We start from the raw sequence: 25,348 nt of genomic DNA on the forward strand, positions 1-25,348 counted from the left end.
CATTATTATTATTAGAAACATACAGACCATGTGACTTGGGTGACTATGAGTCTTCACTAGACACGCCTTCTACTCTACAAGCAATCTCAGAACAGCTGATCATATCTGTTGGGCTTTACTTTTTTTATGAATTCAAGATGAACAAATTGTTTGTGTTTTCTCTCTTCTGTCACTTTGCATCTCCAGGTAAAACTATTTTAAATGTTTCTTTGCGACATGTTTATGCAATAGTTCTTACACCTGTACGTCCTTTTTAGATAGTGGCAATACTAGCGTTTTTGTTTTGCTTTCACCTGAATGATATGATCTGTAGGTGTTCATTTTTCACACAAATCAACTCTAGACTGTATCTGTTGTTGATTCAGTTCATTTTAAGGATTTTTAATGGACAACATGAATTAAGGTGAACATGATGGCTGCATTTTCATATTGTTGCACGCTGTTCCCACTCATGTCATCGAGTGAGTCTACTCACAGTTTGCACATCAGTGACAGTATTAGAAGAAGCCAAGTGGTAATAATATTAGTTATTGTTATCATTTCTGAAACTGAACCTAGTCTATTAAAAAGTAAACATTGTAAGAATGTCACTTAAAACCTGCAGTTACACTATATTTGTCCAACAGTGAAACACTCCCTGCAATATTTCATCACTGCATCTTCTGGGATACCAAACTTCCCAGAGTTCGTGGTAGCAGCAGTAGTTGATGATGTTCAAGTGGGTTACTGTGACAGCAACATACAGAGAGCTGAACCCAAACAGGACTGGATGAAGAGATTAATAAATGATGACCCACAGCACTTGAAGTGGTACACTCAAAAGTGTTTAGAGAATCAGCAGTTCTTCAGAGCCAACATTGATGCTTTGAAGCAACACTTAAACCAAACTGGAGGTAATGTCACAATTATCTGCTCAAATACTTTAAACTCATCTGCTGTAGATGTTGCTTGAATCTCTTAGTTTGTCAGTGTTTATATAAATATGCAACAGCCTCGAACAATTACGAGAAAAGCTGGTTTTCTTTCTGTTGTGTAATGCGGGTATTGTTTCTATGGTAAATACCGAGTGTTCAGTTTCCCAGCAGTCTCTGCCCTTCTGTCTGTTTCTATCTGTCCAGGTGACTCTATTGGTTCTGGTCTGTCTCTTTCCCAGATGTCCATGTTCTTCAGAGGATGAATGGCTGTGAATGGGATGATGAGACTGGAGATGTCAAAGGTTATAATCAGTATGGTTATGATGGAGAAGACTTCATTGCACTGGACCTGAAGACACTGACTTGGACTGCAAGAAAACCACTGGCTCTCACCACCAAACTGAGATGGGATACTGATAGAGCTAGATTACAGTTCAATAAAAACTATTGCACCCACACATGCCCTGAATGTCTGAAGAAGTATGTGAACTATGGGAGGAGCTTTCTGCAGAGAACAGGTACTTATCTGATATGTTGTTTATACACACTACAACTACACTTTCAGTTTCTAACCCATAGTTCACAGGAAACAGTCCAAAGGTTTATCAAAACATTCTTTCTCTCCAGACGTCCCCTCAGTGTCTCTCCTCCAGAAGACTCCCTCCTCTCCAGTCAGCTGCCACGCTACAGGTTTCTACCCTGACAGAGCCATGATGTTCTGGAGGAAAGATGGAGAGGAGATTTATGAAGGAGTGGAACAAGGAGAGATCCTCCACAACCATGATGGATCCTTCCAGATGAATGTTGACCTGGACATTTCATCAGTCTCACCTGAAGACTGGAGGAGGTACGACTGTGTGTTTCATCTCTCTGGTGTGGAGAACGACACCATCACCAAACTGGAAGAAGAACAGATCAGAACTAATTGGGGTAAGAGTGACTGTGGTTTGTTGGATATTTTAGCCTTTGTCCTGCAACTCAGTTAATAATTTAAATAATAATAATACATTGCTTAAATAATATAATGTTCTTTCCTCTAGGATCACTCACAAATTTTAGCAGATTCCTTTTGATTTTCTTTGACATTAAAATAACCTTTCATTCTTCATGATCTTTAATGGATGGATATTTGGCTATATTGCCTTTATTAGATAGTTGCAGATGGAACAAGAGAAAGCAGTCAATCTTAGCTCAAAACAACAAGCCCACACTGATGAATTAATTGATAAATACCATATTTCCCTTCTAACTGGCTTTACTGTCCTTAATCTCCTTGTTTTTAATATAGCTGAGAAGCCCAGTAACGAGGCCACTACCAGCGTTATCATTGCTGCACTGGTTGTTCTTGTTCTCGTCCTCATTGCTGTTGCTGCTGCTGCTGGATTCATCATTTATAAAAAACGAGCATCAGTTCTATGATTTGAAGGCTCCACCTCGTAAGGTAAATTTATTTTGTTCAGTTTCAACTGATCGAACAAACTGTTTACTGTGAGGGGACTTTTTTACTCTGTTTGTTTCTGACATTGAAGATTCTGAGAAGTTCAGCTGTGAGTTCTCTGAGAATCTGAATCCAGAAACCTGAAGGATAAACACACTGAGACACCTTACAGTATATGGGATGAAATCTGTTTACTTACTTCCCTGTTGTTTTCTGATATGTCTTATTATAGTTTAGGATAACTTGTACACGCTTGATACTTTATCAATGAAACCACGTTCTTTTCTCTGCTGAGACCGGTGGAGTTTACAGTTAGAGACTAAATCAAGTGACGTCTAGAGTATGTGATATCCTTATATCGTAGGGTAAGGTGGAAAAAATAGTGTTTTTTTGTCAGCTGGATTCATGGTTCTGTACTCTAATGGTATTTTTCCATTATAATGAGATGAAGGGCTTGAGAGGATGGGATGAAGGAAAAAGTAGAAACTGATGATGGTCCTCTGATGTTCAGAAGGAGGAACCCAGGGAGTGAGACTCCGGGAGGGGCCATATCTCCGGAAGCTTCAGCACCGTGCTCCCCAGAACAGAGAAAACCACAACTATAAACGAGTATATGTAAAACTGCCTTTACCCCCCAAAGTCGGTTGGTTGGTCTGTTGAGCCAAATTCAGCAACTTTTTTGTGCATTTTAATGTTTTGATGTTGTGCTGTCAAAGTTTCAACTTCATTGTTTTGAATTTGATTCAAATTGTTGTGTTTTTCATTAATTCATTCATTCACTTCATTCTGGTTCGGGGTGCTACTACTATAAAGTGAAGGAGCTTATAATGAAACAGTTATTTAATAATCTGAATCCTGCAAAGCCCTACAATTATACACAACATAGATTAGCATGACAGAAATACATGCTATAACCCAAAATGTCATTGGTTGAAACCAAAAGTATTCAGTGTTCAAAGTTATTCTATTTATTTACAACAAAGAGGATCAAGTCCAGCCAAGTGCTAAGAAAACATCTTGCTGCCTAAATATTCTCCTTGTTTAAGAGTGTGTTTTTCTATTATACTATATTAATTCTAGATATTTCTATTTGTCGCCCTCTAGTAGAAGGTCATCAAAACACAGCGAACCTAGATATTCAGGCTGACCACTAGATTGTGCACTTAAACCGATTTTCTTCACACACAAGTAATTTCAACAGTGCTTAACTGTTGTTAGTGTGGGTCCTTTCAGGGGAGGGGCATCTGTGGATCATCCCACAGATACTTGATCAGTTTGGGATCTAGTGAATTTGGAGGCCAGGGGGGTATTGCACAAAAGTAGAATTAAGACATCCAGGATAAGTTACTGAGCTGAGCTCAATGAATCCGAAACAAGAGCGTGAAGGCTTAATTGGTTGCACAAAGACCAAGCCAGGATGAACGGACACGGATTCATCAAGCCAGAGGGGTATTGCACAAAACCAAGATAAGGGATTAAGCCGGGATATGTTGGTTATCCCAGCTTAATTTAGCCTCAAGTCGGTTGCATGAAAGCAGCTCAAACTTAACCCGGCCAAGTTACTATGGTGATTTATTCTCTGCAGCTAGCCTGCTCCAGACCAGGCTAACAGCCAGGCTAAGATTAATCCTGGTGATCCACCTGTATTTCCAACGTCAATCCTGTGAGGAATTAATGTGTTTTACAGCATGTCTATGGTCTTTCTAAGTATGTTGCATCATTTTAATTATCCTGTATTAAAATATTACATATATATAGTCATTTCTCATTTCATTTAAATCTGTTGGCTGTTTGTAATTTCAATAGTCTTTTTATATTGATTTAAGTGGTAGTATTATTACTCAGGCCAAGTGTTATATTGCTATGCTAATGAAGACTGCTTGTCAAATTGCTGTCAGAGGTTTCATAAATATGTGTTTTATTGCAGTAATTGATCTCAGGTGATGGACTCAGATATTTATGTAGGCTGCTGGGTCCAAAAATACAGCGCCAGACTGCGTGAAGCCATGCTCTCACTGTACCACAGATGGTCTGTGTTACATTGAGATGGTTTGCAAGTGGGAGCTTCCTTTATTCTGTTGGGGATGCAGAAGAACCTCAATTAAGGAACCATTTGCCGCACAATAAGACGTGTTTGTCTGGTGCTGAAATCATTTAGCAACATATTCATCACCTTCCCTGGCCAAAGAAGACCCCTCTACATCAAGGAGGAGTTTTACAAGACTGCAGGTAACCTCAATTTCAATGTGCAACCATTAGTTTCTAATTTGATCAGTCACAGTTGGATACTCACTATTCTTTGTTACAGCTTTCCCTAACGTCATTGGTGCAGTGGATTGCACACATGTAAGGATCAAACGCCCCTCAGGAGAACATGAGGGAGATTACATCAACAGGAAATCCTTCCACAGCATCAATGTTCAGGTAAGAGTGATTTGTGGTTATGGCCTACAGAACTTAATTCTGTGCATTTAATGACCTTAATACGTTACAACTTAACATTTCAGATGATCTGTGATGCTGACTGCCTTGTGAGCAATTTAGAGGCAAAGTGGCCTGGCTCAGTGCACGACTCCAGAGTCTTTCAGGCTAGTCCAATTTACGAGTGGCTTTCACAAGGTAAGCCACGCATTTTTTTTTATTTGTACTGTAAGCACCTTGGACATTGTGTGTGTAACTCTGCTGTGTTTTCTAAATGATATCTTGTATTGTCAGGCGAATTCTCTGGTGTGCTGCTGGGAGACAAAGGATACGCCTGCGAGTCATTCCTCTTGACTCCCCTTGCGGACCCCCAAACCCCACCACAGTAGGCCTACAACCATGCACACAATAAAGCAAGGGCTCGAATCGAGATGACATTCGGCCTTCTGAAACCTCGGTTTCAGTGCCTGCACTACCTGAGGGTTCCCCCGGACACGGCCTGTGACGTTATGGCTGCATGTGTAGTACTGCATAACATTGCAGCCCCCCCGAGTGGCTGTTGATGTTGACTGGGAAAATGCTCCCATCTTCCCAGACAACACTAATGGCAGACTCGTGAGGGAGCAGTATATTGCAAGTTTTTTCACTTAATTTTTGGATTTAGCCTCTCTTTAGTTAATAAAAGATCTTAAATGTCACTTTTTGTTGTGTGCATTTTGCTTAGCATTGGTGGCTCTTTTAAATTCTACTTTACATTCAGGAAAGAGGGAGGACACCACAATGTTTTCTAGTTTAAAAAAAAAAAAATTATTGATTGATTTATTGATTTGATTGTGTTCCATGTGCAGTAGTGCTACAATATGTACCTTGTATGAAGCGGACAGCTTCTGTGGCAGGGACAGAGTCGGTTACTGTCCCTCCCTGATCCCCTCCATCACTGGCCTCCCTTTATTTAAAGTCACTTACCAGCCTGCAAAATGTTCTTATATTTAATTTTAACTTGCTGCCAGGCCCTTTTATGGCCAGACAAGTTTGTTCTTTATTAAAGATAAAATAGATAAAAACGTAACATGAGAAAAATAGATTAAACACACACATTGTGGATACTTGTTTGCACTTAATCATACTCTACATTTCCTGAGGAACTTGAAAAGTAACTCCTTTAGTCCTTTTCAATTGTAGCCTAATTATGACGGTTCCAATGGAGCACTGTTTATTAATTGTACAGTTTTGGACTACTTACGCATTAAGCCGGTCCGCTATTGTCTGCCAGGCTTTCTCGCGTTGTTTAATTATGGCAATAGTATTGCCTTTTTTCATATTGAATCTTTCACCTCTTCGTAAAACTGCATCAGGAGCTGTTGTTCCGCGGCTGTGAAATATGACGCGCGACTTTTATCTATGTTCTCATCAGTGATTCTGTGAGCGATCGCGAGGTCTGTTTAAGTATCCCGTGAATGCGCATTTATCCCAGCTATCTTCATCTGGTTTAACATAGCCGCGCCTTTTAATCCTGGCTCGGCAAACGTGCAACCAATTAAGCCAGGATGCGCCGAGCAGGCTAAGTCAAGCCGCGCTTGCTCAATTATCCTGGATTTCTTTATTCTAGTTTTGTGCAATACCCCTCAGGTGAAACCTATCCTGGATAAGTGCGCGCTCACGGCTTCCTCAAATAGACCCCGCCACCGATCGCAGATTCACTGATTCACCATGGCAAATAGAGCGACGTACTTTTCCCCGTCGGAGGCGCAACTCCTCATGGAGGCCTACGAGGAGGTGAAACATAGAATTAAGAAGAAAGGCAACACCACCACAGTAGTCAAAGAGAAAACGCGTGGCAAAGTATTGCTGACCGCCTGAATGCGTAAGTAGTGCACAATTACACACTCGCCCCTCCGCTGAAACATCACTATTAGCCTACAATCCAAATAGTTTATTCACATCTCCAAAAACGCAGTTCACTACGAAACGTAATGTACTCAAATTCACCTTAAATTACCCCTGAAAACACACCAATACCACTTAATTTAAATTAAGTGATCCTGAATTTGTTAAACAGGCTGTTCATTTTACCTTAAATGCCATTTTAAAGTATGACCCCTTAATCTTCATTTAACGTGTCAAGTCAGGGGTTCCCTTTATTTGTTGGGATTAAGGGGGTAATTAAGGACGATTTAAGTATATCTTAATTGTATTTTAATTCAGGAATTCCTTGATTAAGGGGGGGGGGGGGGGGGGGGGGATTAAGGGGAAATCGAAAAAGTAAGGGGTAAATTCAGTATTTTCAGATTCTTTTCTCCTTAATCGACATAAATCTATGCACACTTCTACTTAAAAACTACTTAATTATTAAAGGGTTGTAATGTTAAATGTAAGGTCTGAGGTCTATCAGCGCCTATCACAAGGTGAGCCATACAATCCCTATTAATAACCACTTTTTACATCTTGGCTGTTGTCAGGAATATCACTCTGTTTATGAGGTTGTAATGATGACATTTTGTGTTGACAGGTGAATTCTCTGGTGTGTTGCTGGGAGACAGGGGGTATGAATGCCAGCCTTTTCTTCTGACCCCGTTCACAGACCCCCAGGGAGCACAGCAGGCCTACAACCATGCCCATGCCAGAACCAGGACCAAAATCGAAATGACCTTTGGCCTCCTGAAGGAATGCTTTCAGTGTCGGCACAAATTAAGGGTCAGCCCTTCGAGGGCATGTGACATTACTGTGGCTTGTGCTGTCCTCCACAATGTGGCCTGCCTGAGGAAGGAGAGGGCCCCCAGAGTGCCACCAGCCATGAACTGGGACAATCCTGCAATCTTCCCTGATGACGCCGGTGGTCGGCTGGTGAGGGACCAATATGTGCGAAATTATTTCAGTTAAAATGCGTGCTTCACATTTTTCAGTTCAATATATCCTGCAGTGGCAGAGGAATTTGTGTTTTTCTTTTTATTTACTTGAAATCTTGAAATTGAAAACTTCCGACTTGTGACCGAGGGTTGCCGGTTCGGACCCCGACCAGTAGAAAGCGGCTGAAGTGCCCTTGAGCAAGGCACCTAACCCCTCACTGCTCCCCGAGCGCCGCTGTTGTTGCAGGCAGCTCACTGCGTCGGGATTAGTGTGTGCTTCACCTCACTGTGTGTTCACTGTGTGCTGAGTGTGTTTCACTAATTCACGGATTGGGATAAATGCAGAGGCCAAATTTCCCCTCACGGGATCAAAAGAATATATATACACTTAGCCTATACTTACTTATAAATTGTGTGTGTACAAGCTTGCAGGGAGGCTACTGCATCCATTCATTTGTCTGTTCATTTCATGTGTATGGATTTGTCCTGCATTTATTTCAGTGTACAGACATGTGGGGTGTATTATACAGACCTCTGAATGTGTATTTCTCCTTGTGTTGTATAATATGCTTTTATTCTGTGCTTTCCATCTTGTAGAGTCACTGTGTGACTTCAATTTTGAAAGGAGCTGATGGTTTACATGTTTTGTTTTATCCTTATTCAATAAAAGAACATGATGTTACACTTTGATGTGTGCTTATATTTAAATGGGATGTGTATTTTATACCACGGAGTATTAGGGCCACACTGAGGAAGAAGAAAAAGCCATGAATTTATGACCCTGGTTCTGCGGAAAAAATGCATATTCTTTTTACAGTCCTGACAATTATGACAATGTGATGCTGTTGTTGGCAAAAGATTAAGTATGTCCTTGTTTGTGAAGCCTATATTGAAGTACAATTCTGCGAAATGCTCCACAGCCCTCATTTTAACAACTGTCCCCTAAAACAACGGGTTACAATATTTGACTTTATTGTCAAAGTCTGTTTGTTTTTGTTTTTGTTTTGTTTTTTGCTTGCTCTGTGGCCCTAATAGTCTGTGATTTTATATATAGCCCTATGGGAAACTAAATTATGTAATGATTGCAACATCATCTAAAATCATCATTTATCCAAAATGATTAAAATTAATGATCACAAATGTTTAAATAATAACAGTGGGTGTAATTCTATGTGATAACAATGTGTAGTGGGCAGTGGAATAACTTGGTTTCCATTTGCGGTGACTGCTGACTGAGATAAGGGATGAGATTAAATAGATCCTGGAACTTAGCCTGGTCTGGAGCAGGCTAGCTCCACAGAATAAATCTCCACAGTAACTTATATCATAACATATCCTACTGCTCCCTATCCCGCTTTTGTGCAACCGGATCACGGATAAATTGAGCCAGGATAACCAACATATCCCGGCTTAATCCCTTATCCTAGTTTTGTGCAATACCCCCCAGCAGTTGATGACATTCACACTGGTTACTGCGACAGCAACAAGATCAGGGTAAACACAGACTGGGGGGCACAGATATTTAAGGACGATCCTGAGCAGTTGGACTGGTACACTCAGCTCTGTCAAGAACACCATCCTTACTTCTTCAAAGCCATGATTTACATTTTGAAGCAGCACCTCAACCAAAGTGAAGGTGCAGTAAGTTCTGTTGTATGTGAACAATAACAATATATACATATGCACTGACAAGACACACAAAATGACTACTGCTCCACTACAACATGTTACAACACAGAATCCAAAAGGATTTTCTAAAAAAAATAACAAAATATATTGAATCTACAAGTGAAACTTTCAACTATACAGTGGATGTACACTGCTACTAATACAACCACACAGGATGGCTGTAAGAATAAAAGCTGCTACCGATAGATACAGATGTACAGGCTATTTACCTAGAGTGAACACTGTTATTGACATATATACAGAATGAGCATTATTTTTGCTAGAATGGGTACTGACGACAGCGCTAACGTGTTCAGATTGCTACAGATGCATATAGTGCAAAATATCACAACTATAAATATAAAAACTGTACAAATAGTTGTGTCCATATCAGCTGCAAGTGGCTTGTGCATTGTTTGGGAGTTTCTGGGAGTATAATCTAATATAGAATCTAAACTATTAGTCTTTGCGCTAACATGCTGACAAATGCTGCCATATTCTGCACCGTGTATTGTGTTACAGTAACTCCTACGATGCCACAACACAATCTAAATGAATCTAAATGAAAAAATATATATATTTCTCCAAAAATCTATTATCCTCTGACAGCCTCAGAACAGATGACTTAATGATACTACTGAGAAGATGTGAGGGTGTAATGGAAATTTACTAATAAGCTATATAATCTTATATATCCTTTGCATTCTCTTTTAGATAAGTAGCTCTGTGGGAACCTACAGAGCAAAGCTTACACCATATACCTAAACTCTCATTTACTAGTGATCTTCAAGAACAATGTTTTCTTTTATGTGCATTGGGGCTACTGTGACCAAGCAATTTCCCTTGTCGATGAATAAAGTCTAAGTCCTTTGTTTGTAGGTGTGAGATCATCCTACACCTGATAACTCTGGAAGAGGACGGTGCTGAATGCAGAGCAAAAATCCACAAAGAGCAGCCTGGTGTAGCTCCCCTGTTTTCCATGTCATTGTAAGACATTGGTACATTATTTCTCATTGCAGTCTCTGCTTCTCTTTCTCTCTGTCTTTCTCAGGTGTTCATACGTTCCAGCTTATGAGCGGCTGCGAATGGGACGATGAGTCTGGAGAGATTTATGGTTGTATGCAGTATGGTCACGATGGAGAGGACTACATTGCCTTGGATCTGGAGTCGCTGATGTGGACCGCCCCAAAACAAGAAGCCGTCTTCACGAAACAGTTATGGGATTCTGACAGAGTCAGAGTAGACTACAATAAGGGGTTCCTCACTCAGATTTGTCCTGCGTGGCTGAAGAAGTGTTTGCAGTATGGGAAGAGCTCTCTGCTGAGAACAGGTAGAATTGCATGACTTGAATTTATCAGCCCAATCTCAGGATTTTACAATTTGGAGTTCAATCTAGGTCTCATCAGACCATAACATATTCCCCATGGTTCTGAGAGGTTAGATGTATGTCTTGTGTCTTTTGTATGTATTCTTCAGTAGTAACTGCTTGTGTCTCTCCACCTTACCACGTAGCACAGACAGATTAAAATAGAGAGATACACCTGTAGGAAACAAGCATTAGTTGCCAAAAGACCTTTAATGTTGCTGTCAGTGTCTTGACAATCTCCCTGCCCCATTTTCTTCTGTGATTAAGATAGGATGAGATAATTCTTTAATTTTCCCCATTTGTTAACTACTGTCTTCACTGCAGCTCTCACATGAACTCTTCGACAATGAGATCCATTGAATGCTTTGTAAGATCTTTGTGGCTCATGACTCAACCAAGATTATGTCTGACAAAAAGATGGAATTATTTGAACGTAGTCAGTCACTTCCGGTAAAGACAAGTGTGAACATTTTTACATGAGCTTGATGTGAACTAGATGTCTCATTCTCTGTCTCTCTCTAGACCTCCCCTCAGTGTCTCTCCTCCAGAAGACTCCTCCTCTGCAACTGCAAATTTAAAAAATGTTGTTGATTCTACTGGGATTCAAGGTCATATTGAAGACCTCAAGTCTGAAAAGATAACTCTTAGAGACCTGCTAGGAACTAAGGCCCAAGGATCGCTAGTTCATTCACATTTTCTGAACACTGCAATGATGCATACTCCGTCCAAGGTCTTCTTTGGGTTGGAGTAGAACGAGCAGAGCAGATCCATCTATCGCCTGCTTCAGGACACTACAACACCAGGTCTCACCACTGTGTCCCAGTGGAGTCTTTGGTGGATGTAGCTGGACCTGGTCTGGCTCTCCATCTAGGGCAGAAATATGTTCGACTGACACAAAACCTTTTATAAATGTGGACTAAAAAGCTAAAATGCTTTTATTGCTATAACTAACCTGACGATGTACAGTGATTGTCCCTTTGATGAACAAAAACAGACTGTTTGTTTAAAAGAGAATATTTTTAGATATTTTACTGTGACATGGTCAAAAAAAGTCTTCATCTGGACCTGGATATAAAAGAACTGATTCCACGGAAGTGGAAGATTTTAAACTTTTTAGTCTCTCTCTCTCTCCAGACCTCCCCTCAGTGTCTCTCCTCCAGAAGACTCCCTCCTCTCCAGTCAGCTGCCACGCTACAGGTTTCTACCCTGACAGAGTCCTTTCCTCTCTGTAAGTTCTGTATGGATGAGGAAGTGAAATTTCAAAGATCCTCTTTTTAATCCTGTCACATGTAAACTGTTTGACTTGATTCTTTTTTGTATTCACTGGCACAGGAGGTTTCTGGTTAAACACACTCTTATCAGTCCAACCAGCTGGTGACTTGGTCTAAAGTCTTTATAGAAACAGAACAAGATGAAAACTTTACTTTTGTTGCTTCTCTTCTGTCATGTTTCATCAACTGGTAAGATCTCATTCACATTCTTCATCATCTTTTCTTCCTTTTCTAGTTTTCTTTTAACAGAAATCTACCATATTTGTGACCATGAGTCTATTTATGTTTCACTCACATTATAAATGTTGTTTGTTCCACAGTGAAACACTCACTGAAATATTTCCTCACTGGATTATCTGGAGTCTCAAACCTTCCAGAACTTGTGGCTTTTGCATCAGTTAATGGCATCCAGGCTCATCACTGCAACGTCAGCAACAAGAAAATAGAAGTTAAACTGGACTGGGAGAAAAAACTCTTTGAAAATGATCCTGATCAATTAAAGTTCTACAGTCACAGATGTTCGTCCGTGTTTCCTGACTTCTTCAAAAACACGATTTCCAGTCTGAAGCAGGTCTTCAACCAAAGTGAAGGTACAGTATGTTGTGTGTTGTATGTGGGTACCTGACCTCAGATCATTATAGATCATAGAACATAAACTAAACTGACTCATGATCATAGCCACAGAGTTCAGGTGTTAGATGTAAAATGGATGGATCAGAACAGAAATGATCAACCTTATTTATATATAAAACAATAAATATATTTATTATTCTTTGATGAATTAAACTAGTCCTTCAAAAAAATGAGACCATCAAGCTTTCATTCCACAGTGCTATTTATAGTCTCTCTGTCAGCTGACTCCTAGTCTGATCCTGGATCACTATCTCTTCTTGTTTTCTAACTAAGTAAAAGAGACGTGTAGGACATTCCCATGACTATGATCAGTAGCCTACATGACAATAAGAATCTCTGAGTTCAGATGTGAACCAGTTGTCTGGACACATGTAGCCTATACTCCAGCACATGTCTGATGGTCAGCATGTAAATGGTTGTTTGATTATAAACTCTGAGGGAGACAGATCCTTGTAGTGTGTGATTTTAAAATCCTCTTCTTTATTTGTACATCATTGTTCATTATACATTATATCTCTGTTGTCTGTATCTTATAGGTGTTCACATTTTACAGCTTATGCATGGCTGTGAATGGGATGATAAGACTGGAGAGGTTACTGGCTTCTTATAGTTTGGTTATGATGGAGAAGACTTCATTGCTCTGGATCTGAAGACATCGTCATGGATCACTCCAAAACCTCAGGCCGTCTCCACCAAACTGAGATGGGATTCAGACATAGGAAGAATAAAATTCAACGAGCAGTTCGTCACTCAGACTTGTCCTGAGTGGCTGAAGATGTTCTTACACCATGGAAAGAGCTCTCTGTTGAGAACAGGTACGTAGAATCACATAACCTGCTGCAGCTTAGTGAGCACAGTGGTGTTTATTGTATGGTTTCTGTTCTGTTATATATATATGTATATATATTATATGTCATGTGTGGCATGGTCAAAAACTACCTTCATTAGGAGCTGATCCTCTCTCTCTCTCTCTCCAGACCTCCCCTCAGTGTCTCTCCTCCAGAAGACTCCCTCCTCTCCAGTCAGCTGCCACGCTACAGGTTTCTACCCTGACAGAGCCATGATGTTCTGGAGGAAAGATGGAGAGGAGATTCATGAAGGAATGGAACATGGAGAGATCCTCCCCAACCATGATGGATCCTTCCAGATGAATGTTGACCTGGACATTTCATCAGTCTCACCTGAAGACTGGAGGAGGTACGACTGTGTGTTTCATCTCTCTGGTGTGGAGGACGACATCATCACCAAACTGGATGAAGAACAGATCAGAACTAACAGAGGTAAGAGTCACTGTGGTTTGTTGGATATTTCAGGCCTTGTCCTGCAGGTTAGTTGGTAATTTATCCAACCAGACTGTAATGAGGCTTTGAGACACAGAAAATGTTAGAAGAAGAGTTTCATTTTATACAGATGGAAAGTAAATGAGGTGGAATGTACCTCTGTTCTAATCTTCTTTATCTGGACTGTTCTTAATCTTTAGTTTGTTCTTTGTTCAACAGAGAAGCCAAGTAACAAGACCACCATCATCATCATCATCACTGCAGTGGTTGTTCTTGTTGTCATCTTTGCAGCAGCTGCTGGATTCATGGTACATAAAAAGAAACAAGGTGAGCTACTTTGATTTAGTCTTTGAGTTGAATCTGTGAAGGTTCTCAGTCATCCAGGTCATGTTATATCCAACAAAGGTTCAAAAAAGGCAACTGGACTTGTAGAGTTTTTTGAGAAGACATAACTCGGATGAGTGGTGAAACGTCTTCTCAAAAAAACTCTACAAGTCCAGTTGCCTTTTTTGAACCTTTGTTGGATTTAAGTTGAATCCTACAATTTGAAGCATCCAGCAGTAAAAGCTGAGTAAGTCTCAGAGTCAGGAGAAGTCAGGAGAACATGACTATACTATGATGATGAGGGAGAGAAGTGATGAAGAAAGAAACAAAGTGAGAACTAAACAGAAGAGCAGAGTGGATTTATTCTTCAGGTTGAGTGAGTAGAAGAGGATCATATTCACTGGAGATAAGATGATGAAAGATATTCTGACATTAACAACTGGAACTGAAATGAAGTTACACCACACTTGGATAAATAAGCAATGATCTTATCTTATCTTATCTTATCGTAATTCATAAGTCTACACTTGTGTTTTCCTGCTTTGCTGGTTCCCAAATCTCTGTACTATGTCTCTCATTCACCTGTTCATCCAACAGTGTCAGTCTGATAACCCTCTGTAGAGACAACAGCTTAAAAAAGACTGATATGTAAAAAAGAATGAGTATAGTAAATACACTGCAGTTTTCATGTTAATGTTGTACATGGGTTTCTCCTCATTATGTTTATAACAATAAACTACTACTACTACTATGTGTCAAACTGGCTTTTCTCAGTTTTTACTGAGTTGGGCCTAATTCTGTAGCATTTCTCTTTTTCATTCTAATGTTTTGATATTGTCTTGTTAAACCTAAGTTTATTTGTGTTTTTCTTCAGAAAGTATAGTTTAAAAAGTGTCTAGTTTTTACAACTCCAGAGTACTAAAAATAGTTTTATATTGCTCAGTGTCTAAATGCCAAAACAGAATTAATGACACCAGGACTCTCACAGCAGTTACTTGTTTGTATTGATTGAACTTTAATGTGGATGAAGATCCTAATGAATATGTTTAAATGCTGAACCAATCATCTGAGCTGGTTTTTGTTCATACTGTGATTTAGGTTGAAAACTGACACATTTGTACCTGTGAATGAATAATTTCAGTCTTTCCAATAAAACAAATCAGAAAATATGAATCTATCTCTAGATCTTATCATGTATTTATCTCCCTGCTGCTTCATCTAAAGCTGCTTGTCTCTACTTGTCTGCTGCTAAAGTGCAAAACACACCAGCTCAGGTAACACGTAGAACTTGACACATTTGACATGATGCAGTTGTTCACGTGTCCCGTGCTCCCAATAAACTCTCTAATATGGAGGACAGAGTGAGTTTATTTTTCTGGCAGTGTTTCCTGGTGAGTCAGTTTTCTTCTTGTTCCTTGTTTTATTAAACCAGTACTTCTTTCTGCACTTTCTTTTAATGTTTGGTGAAATTTAAGCTTTTTACATCATCATCATCATCATCATCACCATTCTTTGTTTCTAAGTTATTACAATTATACCTGAAGATATGAAAATGTCCTGACAGTGAGTTTTACCTTGGTGACCAGTTCACGGTTTTTGTCGCCCTCTAGTGGAAGGACACTGAAACACAGGTTTCACTGAGAGTCCAATCAAACCAAGACATCCAGGCTGGATTGTGGTCTTCAATGGATTTTTTTTACACATGAGTCATTTTAACAGTGCTTACAACTGCTTTAACTATAAAAAGAAACAATAAACTAATTGTTAAAGTAGAAGCTTACAAGCTACACTTCTATATTTACATTAATCATCCTTTCATAATAATTTCTTGTTGTATTCACTGGTTCATGTTCATGCATCTCTTTCATACTGACCTATAGCTTCAAATGAGGAATTAGAGATACTTATGCATTATTATATTGACTGCAGTAATTAATCACTTAGTAAGTGATCCAATCAGTCTCTTGCATACAGAATGCTGATGCTTCATTACTAACTGGATCAAATAGATCTTCTCATTCAACTCTCAACCAACAGTTTCAGTTTTTCCCACATTTTATTGATGATATTCAGAATAAAGCAGTGGCAGTTCTACATTGAATTGCTCCCCGGGCGACCCCAACTACTGCAATTACAACAGGAAACACACTTTTTAAGGTGCACAATCTCCACCTCCAACATAGGTAGGTAGATGGCAGGTCTTGTCTGGCAGGGGAGGTGGGTGGCCCATCCTGACCAGTGGCAGAGGATGCTCCAAAATATCCAAAAAGTGCCCCTCAAACTGCAATTGAAGCTGACATCACAAGACCGTAGACTACAATATAACTCTTATACAAAACATCCATGAATTGAAAATTTAAATAAACATGCCCTTACATGTTAAGTGTCTGTCATTAGACGCTATATTAATCTATCTTTCAGGCAGGAACAATTAGCTCCTTGGTTACTGCCTCCAATTCTATGCTTGGCACACTTTTAGTTATGACTGGTTAAACTATGTTTTGTCATGAAATAGAGTTGTAGCAAATGTTCATCTTTGAAACTACCTACAGATATGAAAAGTCCGTTGGCTAATTACAGGACCCAACGTGATGGAAATAAATAATAACTGAACTTGTAACAGTTTTGTTGCAAAGCACAATCTTACGGTGAAATTAGATCTGGTGTTTGTTAAGACGAATTACTGTTGTATAAGCAAGCATCATAGTAAAAAGGCTAACAAACGTATACCACCAATTCACATTAGCCCTTCATTCATGACATGGATACTGTAATTATACAGAGAGAACATAGCATACCTTTATCTTCTGCTTGTTTCTCCTCTTCTTCTTTTCTTTTTTTCCTAAATTGGACACCTGATGGCTTTGACCTTTTTCCCATTCCCCAACGCTGTCACTCACGACCAGAAGTCAAGACTAAACCAGTTCACCTTGGTCACCACATCATCGTTTTGTATTACCTGTTTTTATTTGACCATTTCACACAATTCCTAAAAACAAAAACGTGCATGAATTATAGGCCTGTATTTATAATATTATGAATGAAATGTGCGTTATACGGAAGAAAGTCAAGGTGTGACTGACTTTAGCCCATTTAGACAGTGGACCCCCCGTCCGTTCAATTTGGGAGAGACCCAGAGGCGAACCCCTTTCCTTTCCCTTCCCTTTCTCACACACAGCTTCTGTGCACGGCACCTTCTCAGCAAGCAGGGGGCGCCAATTTGCCAATTCCCCACACAGATATGACAGATAATAGAAAACCATGTAGCGTTGCAGATTTTTTTTTTTTTTTTTCAAGTGCTCGTGCCGCCCCCCTTGTGTCATGAAAAGAAGCCGCCCGTGCCTAAAACCGATACTTTATTGAATAAAGTGTCAAGAAATATTTTTATATTGTCCTGCAGCCAAAATGAAAAGGCTTGTTGTATTCAACATAAATATTACAGCAGTTATAACATTAAAGAAGTCTCCTTCAACGTTTTACAGTAAATCCACCACATTAAAGACATTTTACCAAGACTTAGGTACGAAACTGATTATAGTTGTTTTTGTTTCAGAACTTCCCTTGTTGTGAATAAAGTTAAAATACATAAATAAATGAATAAATAACTAAATAAATAAACCCCGCCTTACAGAGTCGGTGGAAACTCCGACATTTTACTTTTGGGTTCAGTCAGTTCTCATCCAGCTGGAGTCTTGACCACATGTGAAATAAGATGAAAAAAGATGATAAAGTTAGTTTTGCTGCTTCTCTTGTGTCATGTTTCATCATCAGGTAAGATCACATTCACATTCTTCATCGTCTTTTCTTTAAATTCTTTCCACTCGACTCTGTTCCAAAGTTCTGCTGCAGCCTCGAAGTTTAGTTTCACTTTCAGTTCAACTAATAATACAAATAAAACACTTTCAGTGCAACTTGAACATTTTTATCTGCACTAAATGTTTTATTTATGTGTTTACTGACGTTAGAAACCTTGACACGTTTTCCTCTCTACTCCATGTTGCTCTTCATCATTCCTTTAACTAAATACTGACCCTATGTTTTTCTTTTTTTATAGGGACAAATGTAAAATATTTTTGCAAGTTATTATTATGGAATTGTTATTATTTAATTTACAGTGATATTATATTTGTTGTTTGTTCTACAGTGAAACACTCACTGAAATATTACTCCACTGGATCCTCTGGAGACTCAAACCTTCCAGAGTTTGTGACTGTTTCAGTGGTTGATGACATCCTGGTGGGATACTGCGATGGCGGCAACAAGATATTAGAACCAAGACAAGACTGGATGCAAAAATTATTTGATGACAATCCTCAAGTCTGGGAATGGCACGGTCACGAGTGTTTTCATATTCAACCACACCGCTTTAAAATCAGGATGAACAGTGTGAGGCAGCTCTTCAACTACAGTGAAAGTACAGGTAGGTCTACATATTCCATTTTGTTTCAGCTTTATTTTTTTGACATCCCATGTCCTGGATGACTGAGAACCTTCACATTCAACAGTGGTCACCAGCAGATGGTTACCATTTATCAGTTCAGCAGTCTTGGATGTTAAGACAAATGGCAAATGAATCATCTGATCTGATTTAGTTCATCACATTTCATTTTAGGTTCAGGTAATCCATAAAAAGAGCAGTAGCACTGGGGTTGATAATGTAAATAAATAAAACATTTACAATTCAGCCTCACTTGTGAAACAATCGGTGCAGCCACAGACTATTTAAATGATGTAAAATCATTTATTTTGAAATGATGTTGGTCTGTCTTTCAGAGCAGTACAATGATCAGTTACCCCCTCAGTGAAATGTTCCTGACCAGGTCCCTCTCCTTGGAAACCATGGCCAGTACATTCAGACATTCACTGCTGCAGGTTGTTGACAAACCACAGGGTTAGCGGTCCAGTCCCTGGTACATGGAAGGACAGTGTCAAGTACACATGTTGAAGAGTCCTTGACACTGAACCTAGAGGAGCCCCCAGTGCTCAGCTCTGGTGTGTGCTCTTATTCACTCAAGCTAGAACGTCTAGATGTGTAGAAACACTTTGAGTAGTAGGCTACCAATCAGTAGAAAAGCCCTAGATAAATACAAGACCATACCACTGACTTGTGTTTCACATGAATGTCTTGACTGTTTGTTGAATGACTGCCCCGTAAATAAAAAGGTCACATATGACTAAAGCATGCTACTGAAACCATTCAGATTGTACTGCAGCGTCTGCATACCAGTGCATCACACAATGAATAATCATTTAAAATCATCTTTAGATATTTGTACATCACTGTTCATTGTGATCTCTGTTGTCTCTCTCTCTCTCTCTCTCTCTCTCTCTCTCTCTCTCTCTCTCTCAGGTGTTCACATTTTACAAAGAATTAATGGCTGTGAATGGGATGAAACGACTGGAGAGGTTACTGGTTTTGTACGGTATGGTTATGATGGAGAAGACTTCATTGAACTGGATCTGAAGACATTGACATGGACCGCTCTGAAACCAGAGGCTGACATTATCAAACAGAGATGGGATAATGATACAGTTAGAATCAGATACACTGAGGAATTATTCACTCAGATTTACCCTAACTGGCTGAAGATGAGTTTGAAGTATGGAAATAACTCTCTGCTGAGAACAGGTAGAGTCACATGACCTGATGTAGTTTGCTGAACACTATACTGTTTATTGTATATTCATTGTATTATCAGTTCAATGAGTCTGACTCCTCTTCTGAGAAAGATAAAGAGATGTTTGACTTTAAGTCAGTGCAGAGACTGTGATAAACAGTGAACAAGTAGCATGAGTCAAGTCAGTTTACAGATTCTCAGTGTGGGACTGAATATTGAACGTTGACAAAGGTAGAAATCAACCATGCAGGCACATTGCAGCATTTCCTATTTAATGACACAGAAAGTCTACACACTACTGTTCTGATTCATTATTTGATGCTTATTGCTGTGTGATGTTTTGATCAGTCAGATCTTTTTAAACCACTTCTTAGGGCATATACAGTATTTAGACAGTTTGATGTTGAAATAGTTTAGGAATACATTCTCTACATCTCTCTTAAAAAAGTACATGCAGTGTTTTCTGTAACTATCCCAGTACTAAGGTTACAGCAGAGAGGAGGCTCTCTGAAGGAGACATAATATTAGCAACAACTGATGTGTTGTGTTGTTATTCCTTTACTCCAGTGATCACACACCAACATCTGCAAGAAAGAAAAAGAAATGACAAAGATTCCCACACTATAGCTCTAATACATTTAATGAACTTGATTTGTTCATGATCTAAAGTGAAAGAACTGATCACCTGAACTTTTATTAACCACCATCATCTGTTCAATATATCCTTTAATATATTTTATGACCATAGATCAGCCTCATCTGTACTCTGTGTTTGTGATAATCAGCAAAGATGATCTTGTTAGCGATATATAGTATGTAATCAATTCTTTGGATCTACCTGATTAATTTCTTAATAATCAATTTTTGGTCCCCTTCTTCCTCTCTCCCCAGACCTCCCCTCAGTGTCTCTCCTCCAGAAGACTCCCTCCTCTCCAGTCAGCTGCCACGCTACAGGTTTCTATCCTGACAGAGCCGTGATGTTCTGGAGGAAAGATGGAGAGGAGATTCATGAAGGAGTGGAACAAGGAGAGATCCTCCCCAACCATGATGGATCCTTCCAGATGAATGTTGACCTGGACATTTCATCAGTCTCACCTGAAGACTGGAGGAGGTACGACTGTGTGTTTCATCTCTCTGGTGTGGAGGACGACATCATCACCAAACTGGATGAAGAACAGATCAGAACCAACAGAGGTGAGAGTGACTGTGGTTTGATGGATATTTCAGACCTTGTCCTACAGGTTAGTTGGTAATTTATCTAACCAGACTGTAATGAGACTTTGAGCCACAGAAAATGTTAGAAGAAGAGTTTCATTTTATACAGATGGAAAGTAAATGAGTTCTAACCTGTTTTATTTGAACTGTTCTTAATCGTCATTGGTCTTTGTTCAACAGAGGAGCCCACCACCACCACCACCACCACTACCACTAGAAACCCCACCAGCATCATCATCACTGTAGTGGTTGTTCTTGTTGTCGTCTTTGCAGCAGCTGCTGGATTCATGGTTCATAAAAAGAAACAAGGTGAGCTACTTTGATTTAGTCTTTGAGTTGAATCCTACAATTTGAAGCATCCAGCAGTAAAAGCTGAGTAAGTCTCAGAGTCAGGAGAAGTCAGGAGAACATGACTATACTATGATGATGAGGGAGAGAAGTGATGAAGAAAGAAACAAAGTGAGAACCAAACAGAAGAACAGAGTGGATTTATTCTTCAGGTTGAGTGAGTAGAAGAGGATCATATTCACTGGAGATAAGATGATGAAAGATATTCTGACATTAACAACTGGAACTGAAATGACCTGTCTTTACTTTTCATTTCAGACCAAAATGCTCCACCTGGTAAGTAAAACTGATTTTATTCTGTTTCAACTGATCTAACAAACTGTTTCTGATTTCTCCAGACTATGAGTTGACCTTTAACTCTGTTTGTTTCAGACCTTACAGATCCTGAGAACAACATTGAGCTCTCTGAGAAACTGAATCCAGAAACCTGACTGAGTTGATTCATAACTCATTCGTCTGTCAAACCAAACTCAGCATCATTTTCTGCTCTATAATGTTTTAATGTCATAGTTGAGAAGATGTTTTTCTTGAGCCACATTGTGTTCATGTCTCTGGGTTAACATACAAATGGATGCAGGTAGACTGGAGATTTGGAACTGATTCACTCGTCGGCAAAACAGAATATATATTTAAAAGCTTTTTTTCTAACCCTGTTTTTTTGTTTAGTGCTTTTAGTGTTTTTTATTGTTTTTATTGTTTTATTGTTTTAATCATTTGTCTTATGTTCTTATGTACAGCCTATGTACAGCATTTTGTTTCGACTGTGGTTGTTTTAAAGTGCTCTATAAATAAAGCTGAGTTGAGTTGAGACCTGACAGCTGACTGTGACTATCACTACTATTGTTCTTTTAGTTAACTTTAAAGATAATCAACAGTATACTCTGTGTCTGGATCTTATTTTGTGTCAGTGATCCTGTTGTTTGTTGGTTGAAGCTGGATTCTGCAGCTTATTTCAACATTTTAATGATTTGTTGTTAAAGTTGAGAAGATGTTTTTCACTGTGTTCAGCTCTCAGTATTACCAACACATGGATAGAAGTAGACTGGTGCTCTGTAACAGATTCACTAGCAGTCACCTGACTGAGCACAAAAGAGAAGTTTTATTGCTCAGTACCAAAACAAACAGTCACACAGAAACAATTTAATGATAGTACACACCTTAAAATGGTATTCATGAAGTTTGAACCCACTCATAGATCAGTCCGTCTGCTTTATCTAAAGCTGTTAGTCTCTACTTGTCTGCTGCTAAAGTCCAAAATATAGTCATAAAACACACAGAACCACTGTAACTTGGGTTGTGTGGCACAGCTTAGCAGATCTTTTGATTTCTTTCACCTCCCTTTGACGTATATACATTTTACCGAGATTTCGGCCTAAAACTCCATGTTAGGTGAACTAATTGCATTTAGGACTACAAGACATATACGATTAGATCCATGTGTGTTTGTGAAGTTTCCTTTAAATCCAATGTTGTGGGGCTTTTATTTTGAAATCTAGTGTGACACTTAGCAGTCTGACGTGGAATTGGTCTGTATTCCTTTTAATATCGATCACCTTGGGGGACAAAAAAAAAAAAAAACATCTTTCACCACATGGCTCAGCCCCCAAAATCAGTGTTGGAGAGAATTAGTGGACCCTCCTTCTTCAGTCATCAAGAGAGGACAAACCAAACACTGTCTCTAGAGAGGGACATTTATGTTTTAAGTGACTCTGTGATGGCCACTACACATCCCACACACTAATGTAAAAATCACTCTAGGCTCAGTAAGCAAACCTAAGTAAATTATATCCAGTGAATATTTATCACCAAACACAAGTCCATTTCCTTGGTTAACATTCACCAGGATCTGGCTTTGTAATCTTGGCGCATGTACTTTGCAGTTAATGACTATATGATAAACCTGAGGGCAGTAGAGTTACTGGAAGTGATAGGTAATGTTAAACCTAAGAGGTTAATAATTAAGATAACCTCTATTAGTCCCGCAATGGGGAAACTGCAAGGGGAGGAAAAGGGGAAGAAAAACAAGAGGAGAGGGGAGGAGAAAAAAAGCAGCTCCCAGACTACACTCCTCTGGGGGAGTACAGTGTGGGGCCGGGAAAAAAACCTCAGCAACATAAGCACATATGAGCTCACTTTACAACATAAGAACTCAAAACAACTTGCACCGGGGGACTGGGGAAAGGGGGGTGAAGATTGAACCAACTTTATACTCAGTGTTTCCTTGATCTTCAAATACGATGACAGTTAAACTGACAAAACCGCTTGTTCACAACCTGAATAATCACATCAGGTCTATTTCCAAAAAAGGTTTAAAAAGGCAACTGGACTAGAGTTTTTTGAGAAGACGTTTCACCACTCATCCAAGTAGTGTCTTCAGTTCTAGGGAAATGATGGGAAGTTTGAGGTTTAAATAGGAACTCCAACTGAAACTTGCTTGTTGTTGGTTTAAACCTTTTTTTTTTTTTGATGTACCATGACCTGGATGACTGAGAACCTTCACAGAGATCAGGTCATTTTTTTACTTTCATTTTGAAATGTTACAGCATTAGGTTTCATCACTCATGTTAAGAAAAAGTGTTGATCATCGCCTTGAATAGTGAATCAGAAAATATAATAATAATATAATAAATATAATATTTCTGGATCTTTTCTTGTGTCTGTGGTCCTGCTGCTTCAACTAAAGCTGTTTGTCTCTACTTATCTGCAGCTAAACTCAGTTTTCTTGACTTTTTCATCTTCTCTTTGGAAGGTCTGCAGCATTTGTAGCAGCTTCATTATATAAACAACATCAAGTTAAACTTTGTCTTCTGTCTGAGTTAGATGTAATTTCTAAACGTCTTCCACATCTGATGTAGACATGGTTCTAACACTGACTCCCTGTGACTGGTGTCTCTGACATTATTACACAATAAAATAAATATTATTAAACAGCCACAATCTTGTAATCTTGTATTTTCATGCTTGGTTTGTTTTTGTCTTGTGAACAAATCAAAATCTCTCTGAAATATTCCAGGTCAGTGCTTACAACTGTTCCACTAGTACATATACCATTATAAGACTATTATATGACATTTGATAAAGATTTAGTCTGAAAATAAATGAGACTGTTGTCATTCATTAATTGTGGACAGATGCTGGTCACTCTTGATATACTTGACATCCACAAATCTAAATGATCTGCTTCTATAACCTGTTTAAACTGAAGATGCAGCTCCGCAATCAAAAACGTAAATAATAAATAAATAAATAAGACATATTCAGAACCAACTGGGGGTAGAGGAAATGTCTATAGTTTGTTGGATATTATGTCTTTTCTCCTCCAAAATAAGGTCTCATTTAATTTCGCATATTTCAATCTGGAATTGCTCATGAGCAAAACCAGATTGTCAGCAAATGATTAAAGAAAGATTTTTATTCTTGTTGCTCAGATCAAATGTGGTTCAGCTGAACAGTAAATGTGAGGGAAGACAGGAGTCTTACTTCATGATAACAAACCCATGTTTATATATGGATGTACCTCTATTCTAACCTGATGTATCTGGACTGTTCTTAATCTTTTGTTATTGGTATTTGTTCAACAGAGAAGCCCAGTTACATCATCATCATCATCATCATCATCACTGCAGTGGTTGTTCTTGTTGTCGTCTTTGCAGCAGCTGCTGGATTCATGGTTGATAAGAAGAAACAAGGTGAGCTACTTTTATTTAGTCTTTGAGTTGAATCCTACAATTTGAAGCATTCAGCAGTAAAAGCTGAGTAAGTCTCAGAGTCAGGAGAAGTCAGTTTAATGTTTAATTACCAGATCCTGAGAACTTCACTGAACTCTGAGAGACTGAATCCAGAAACCTGATTGACAAACACCATGAGTTACTTTATTTGGGATCATCTTAATTAAACTGATGTCAAAGTTGTTGAATAGATTTGTTCTATTTTAGAGTTGACTCTAACTTAAACACATCATCATACCAGTAGAGCTTACAGAGACCAGATCAAATAAAGTCTAGGG

General features: G+C 39.0%; 2 protein-coding genes and 1 pseudogene across 3 annotated transcripts in view; all 3 read left to right on the plus strand.

Annotated features, from left to right (window-relative positions):
• The window catches only part of LOC311500948 (major histocompatibility complex class I-related gene protein-like), a gene marked incomplete at both ends in the record, with an annotated part of 48,339 nt that extends 43,177 nt beyond the window's left edge, over positions 1 to 5,162 (plus strand). The window contains 5 exons of the mRNA XM_084562585.1: positions 1,154 to 1,432; positions 1,542 to 1,844; positions 4,661 to 4,776; positions 4,860 to 4,971; positions 5,068 to 5,162. Coding sequence (XP_084418711.1) covers positions 1,154 to 1,432; positions 1,542 to 1,844; positions 4,661 to 4,776; positions 4,860 to 4,971; positions 5,068 to 5,162 — 905 coding nt within the window. The remainder of the gene's footprint in view (positions 1 to 1,153; positions 1,433 to 1,541; positions 1,845 to 4,660; positions 4,777 to 4,859; positions 4,972 to 5,067) is intronic.
• A 6,354-nt stretch (positions 5,163 to 11,516) lies between these two features.
• On the plus strand, positions 11,517 to 14,178 carry LOC311501345 (major histocompatibility complex class I-related gene protein-like; annotated as a pseudogene). The gene is made up of 6 exons (XR_014699994.1): positions 11,517 to 11,881; positions 11,989 to 12,113; positions 12,245 to 12,514; positions 13,094 to 13,372; positions 13,535 to 13,837; positions 14,057 to 14,178. The product of XR_014699994.1 is annotated as a major histocompatibility complex class I-related gene protein-like (transcript).
• Positions 14,179 to 17,881: 3,703 nt separating this feature from the next.
• On the plus strand, positions 17,882 to 21,802 carry LOC311501335 (major histocompatibility complex class I-related gene protein-like). Its single transcript, XM_084563095.1, has 7 exons — positions 17,882 to 17,932; positions 18,306 to 18,581; positions 19,512 to 19,790; positions 20,671 to 20,973; positions 21,175 to 21,303; positions 21,601 to 21,618; positions 21,715 to 21,802. The coding sequence occupies exons 1-7, from the start codon at positions 17,884 to 17,886 to the stop codon at positions 21,771 to 21,773; spliced, it is 1,113 nt and encodes a 370-aa protein (XP_084419221.1). The 5' UTR covers positions 17,882 to 17,883; the 3' UTR covers positions 21,774 to 21,802.
• The last annotated feature ends 3,546 nt before the right edge of the window (positions 21,803 to 25,348 follow it).

Source organism: Chelon labrosus (genome assembly GCF_963514085.1).
Source record: "Chelon labrosus genome assembly, chromosome: 16".
NCBI lineage: Eukaryota > Metazoa > Chordata > Actinopteri > Mugiliformes > Mugilidae > Chelon > Chelon labrosus.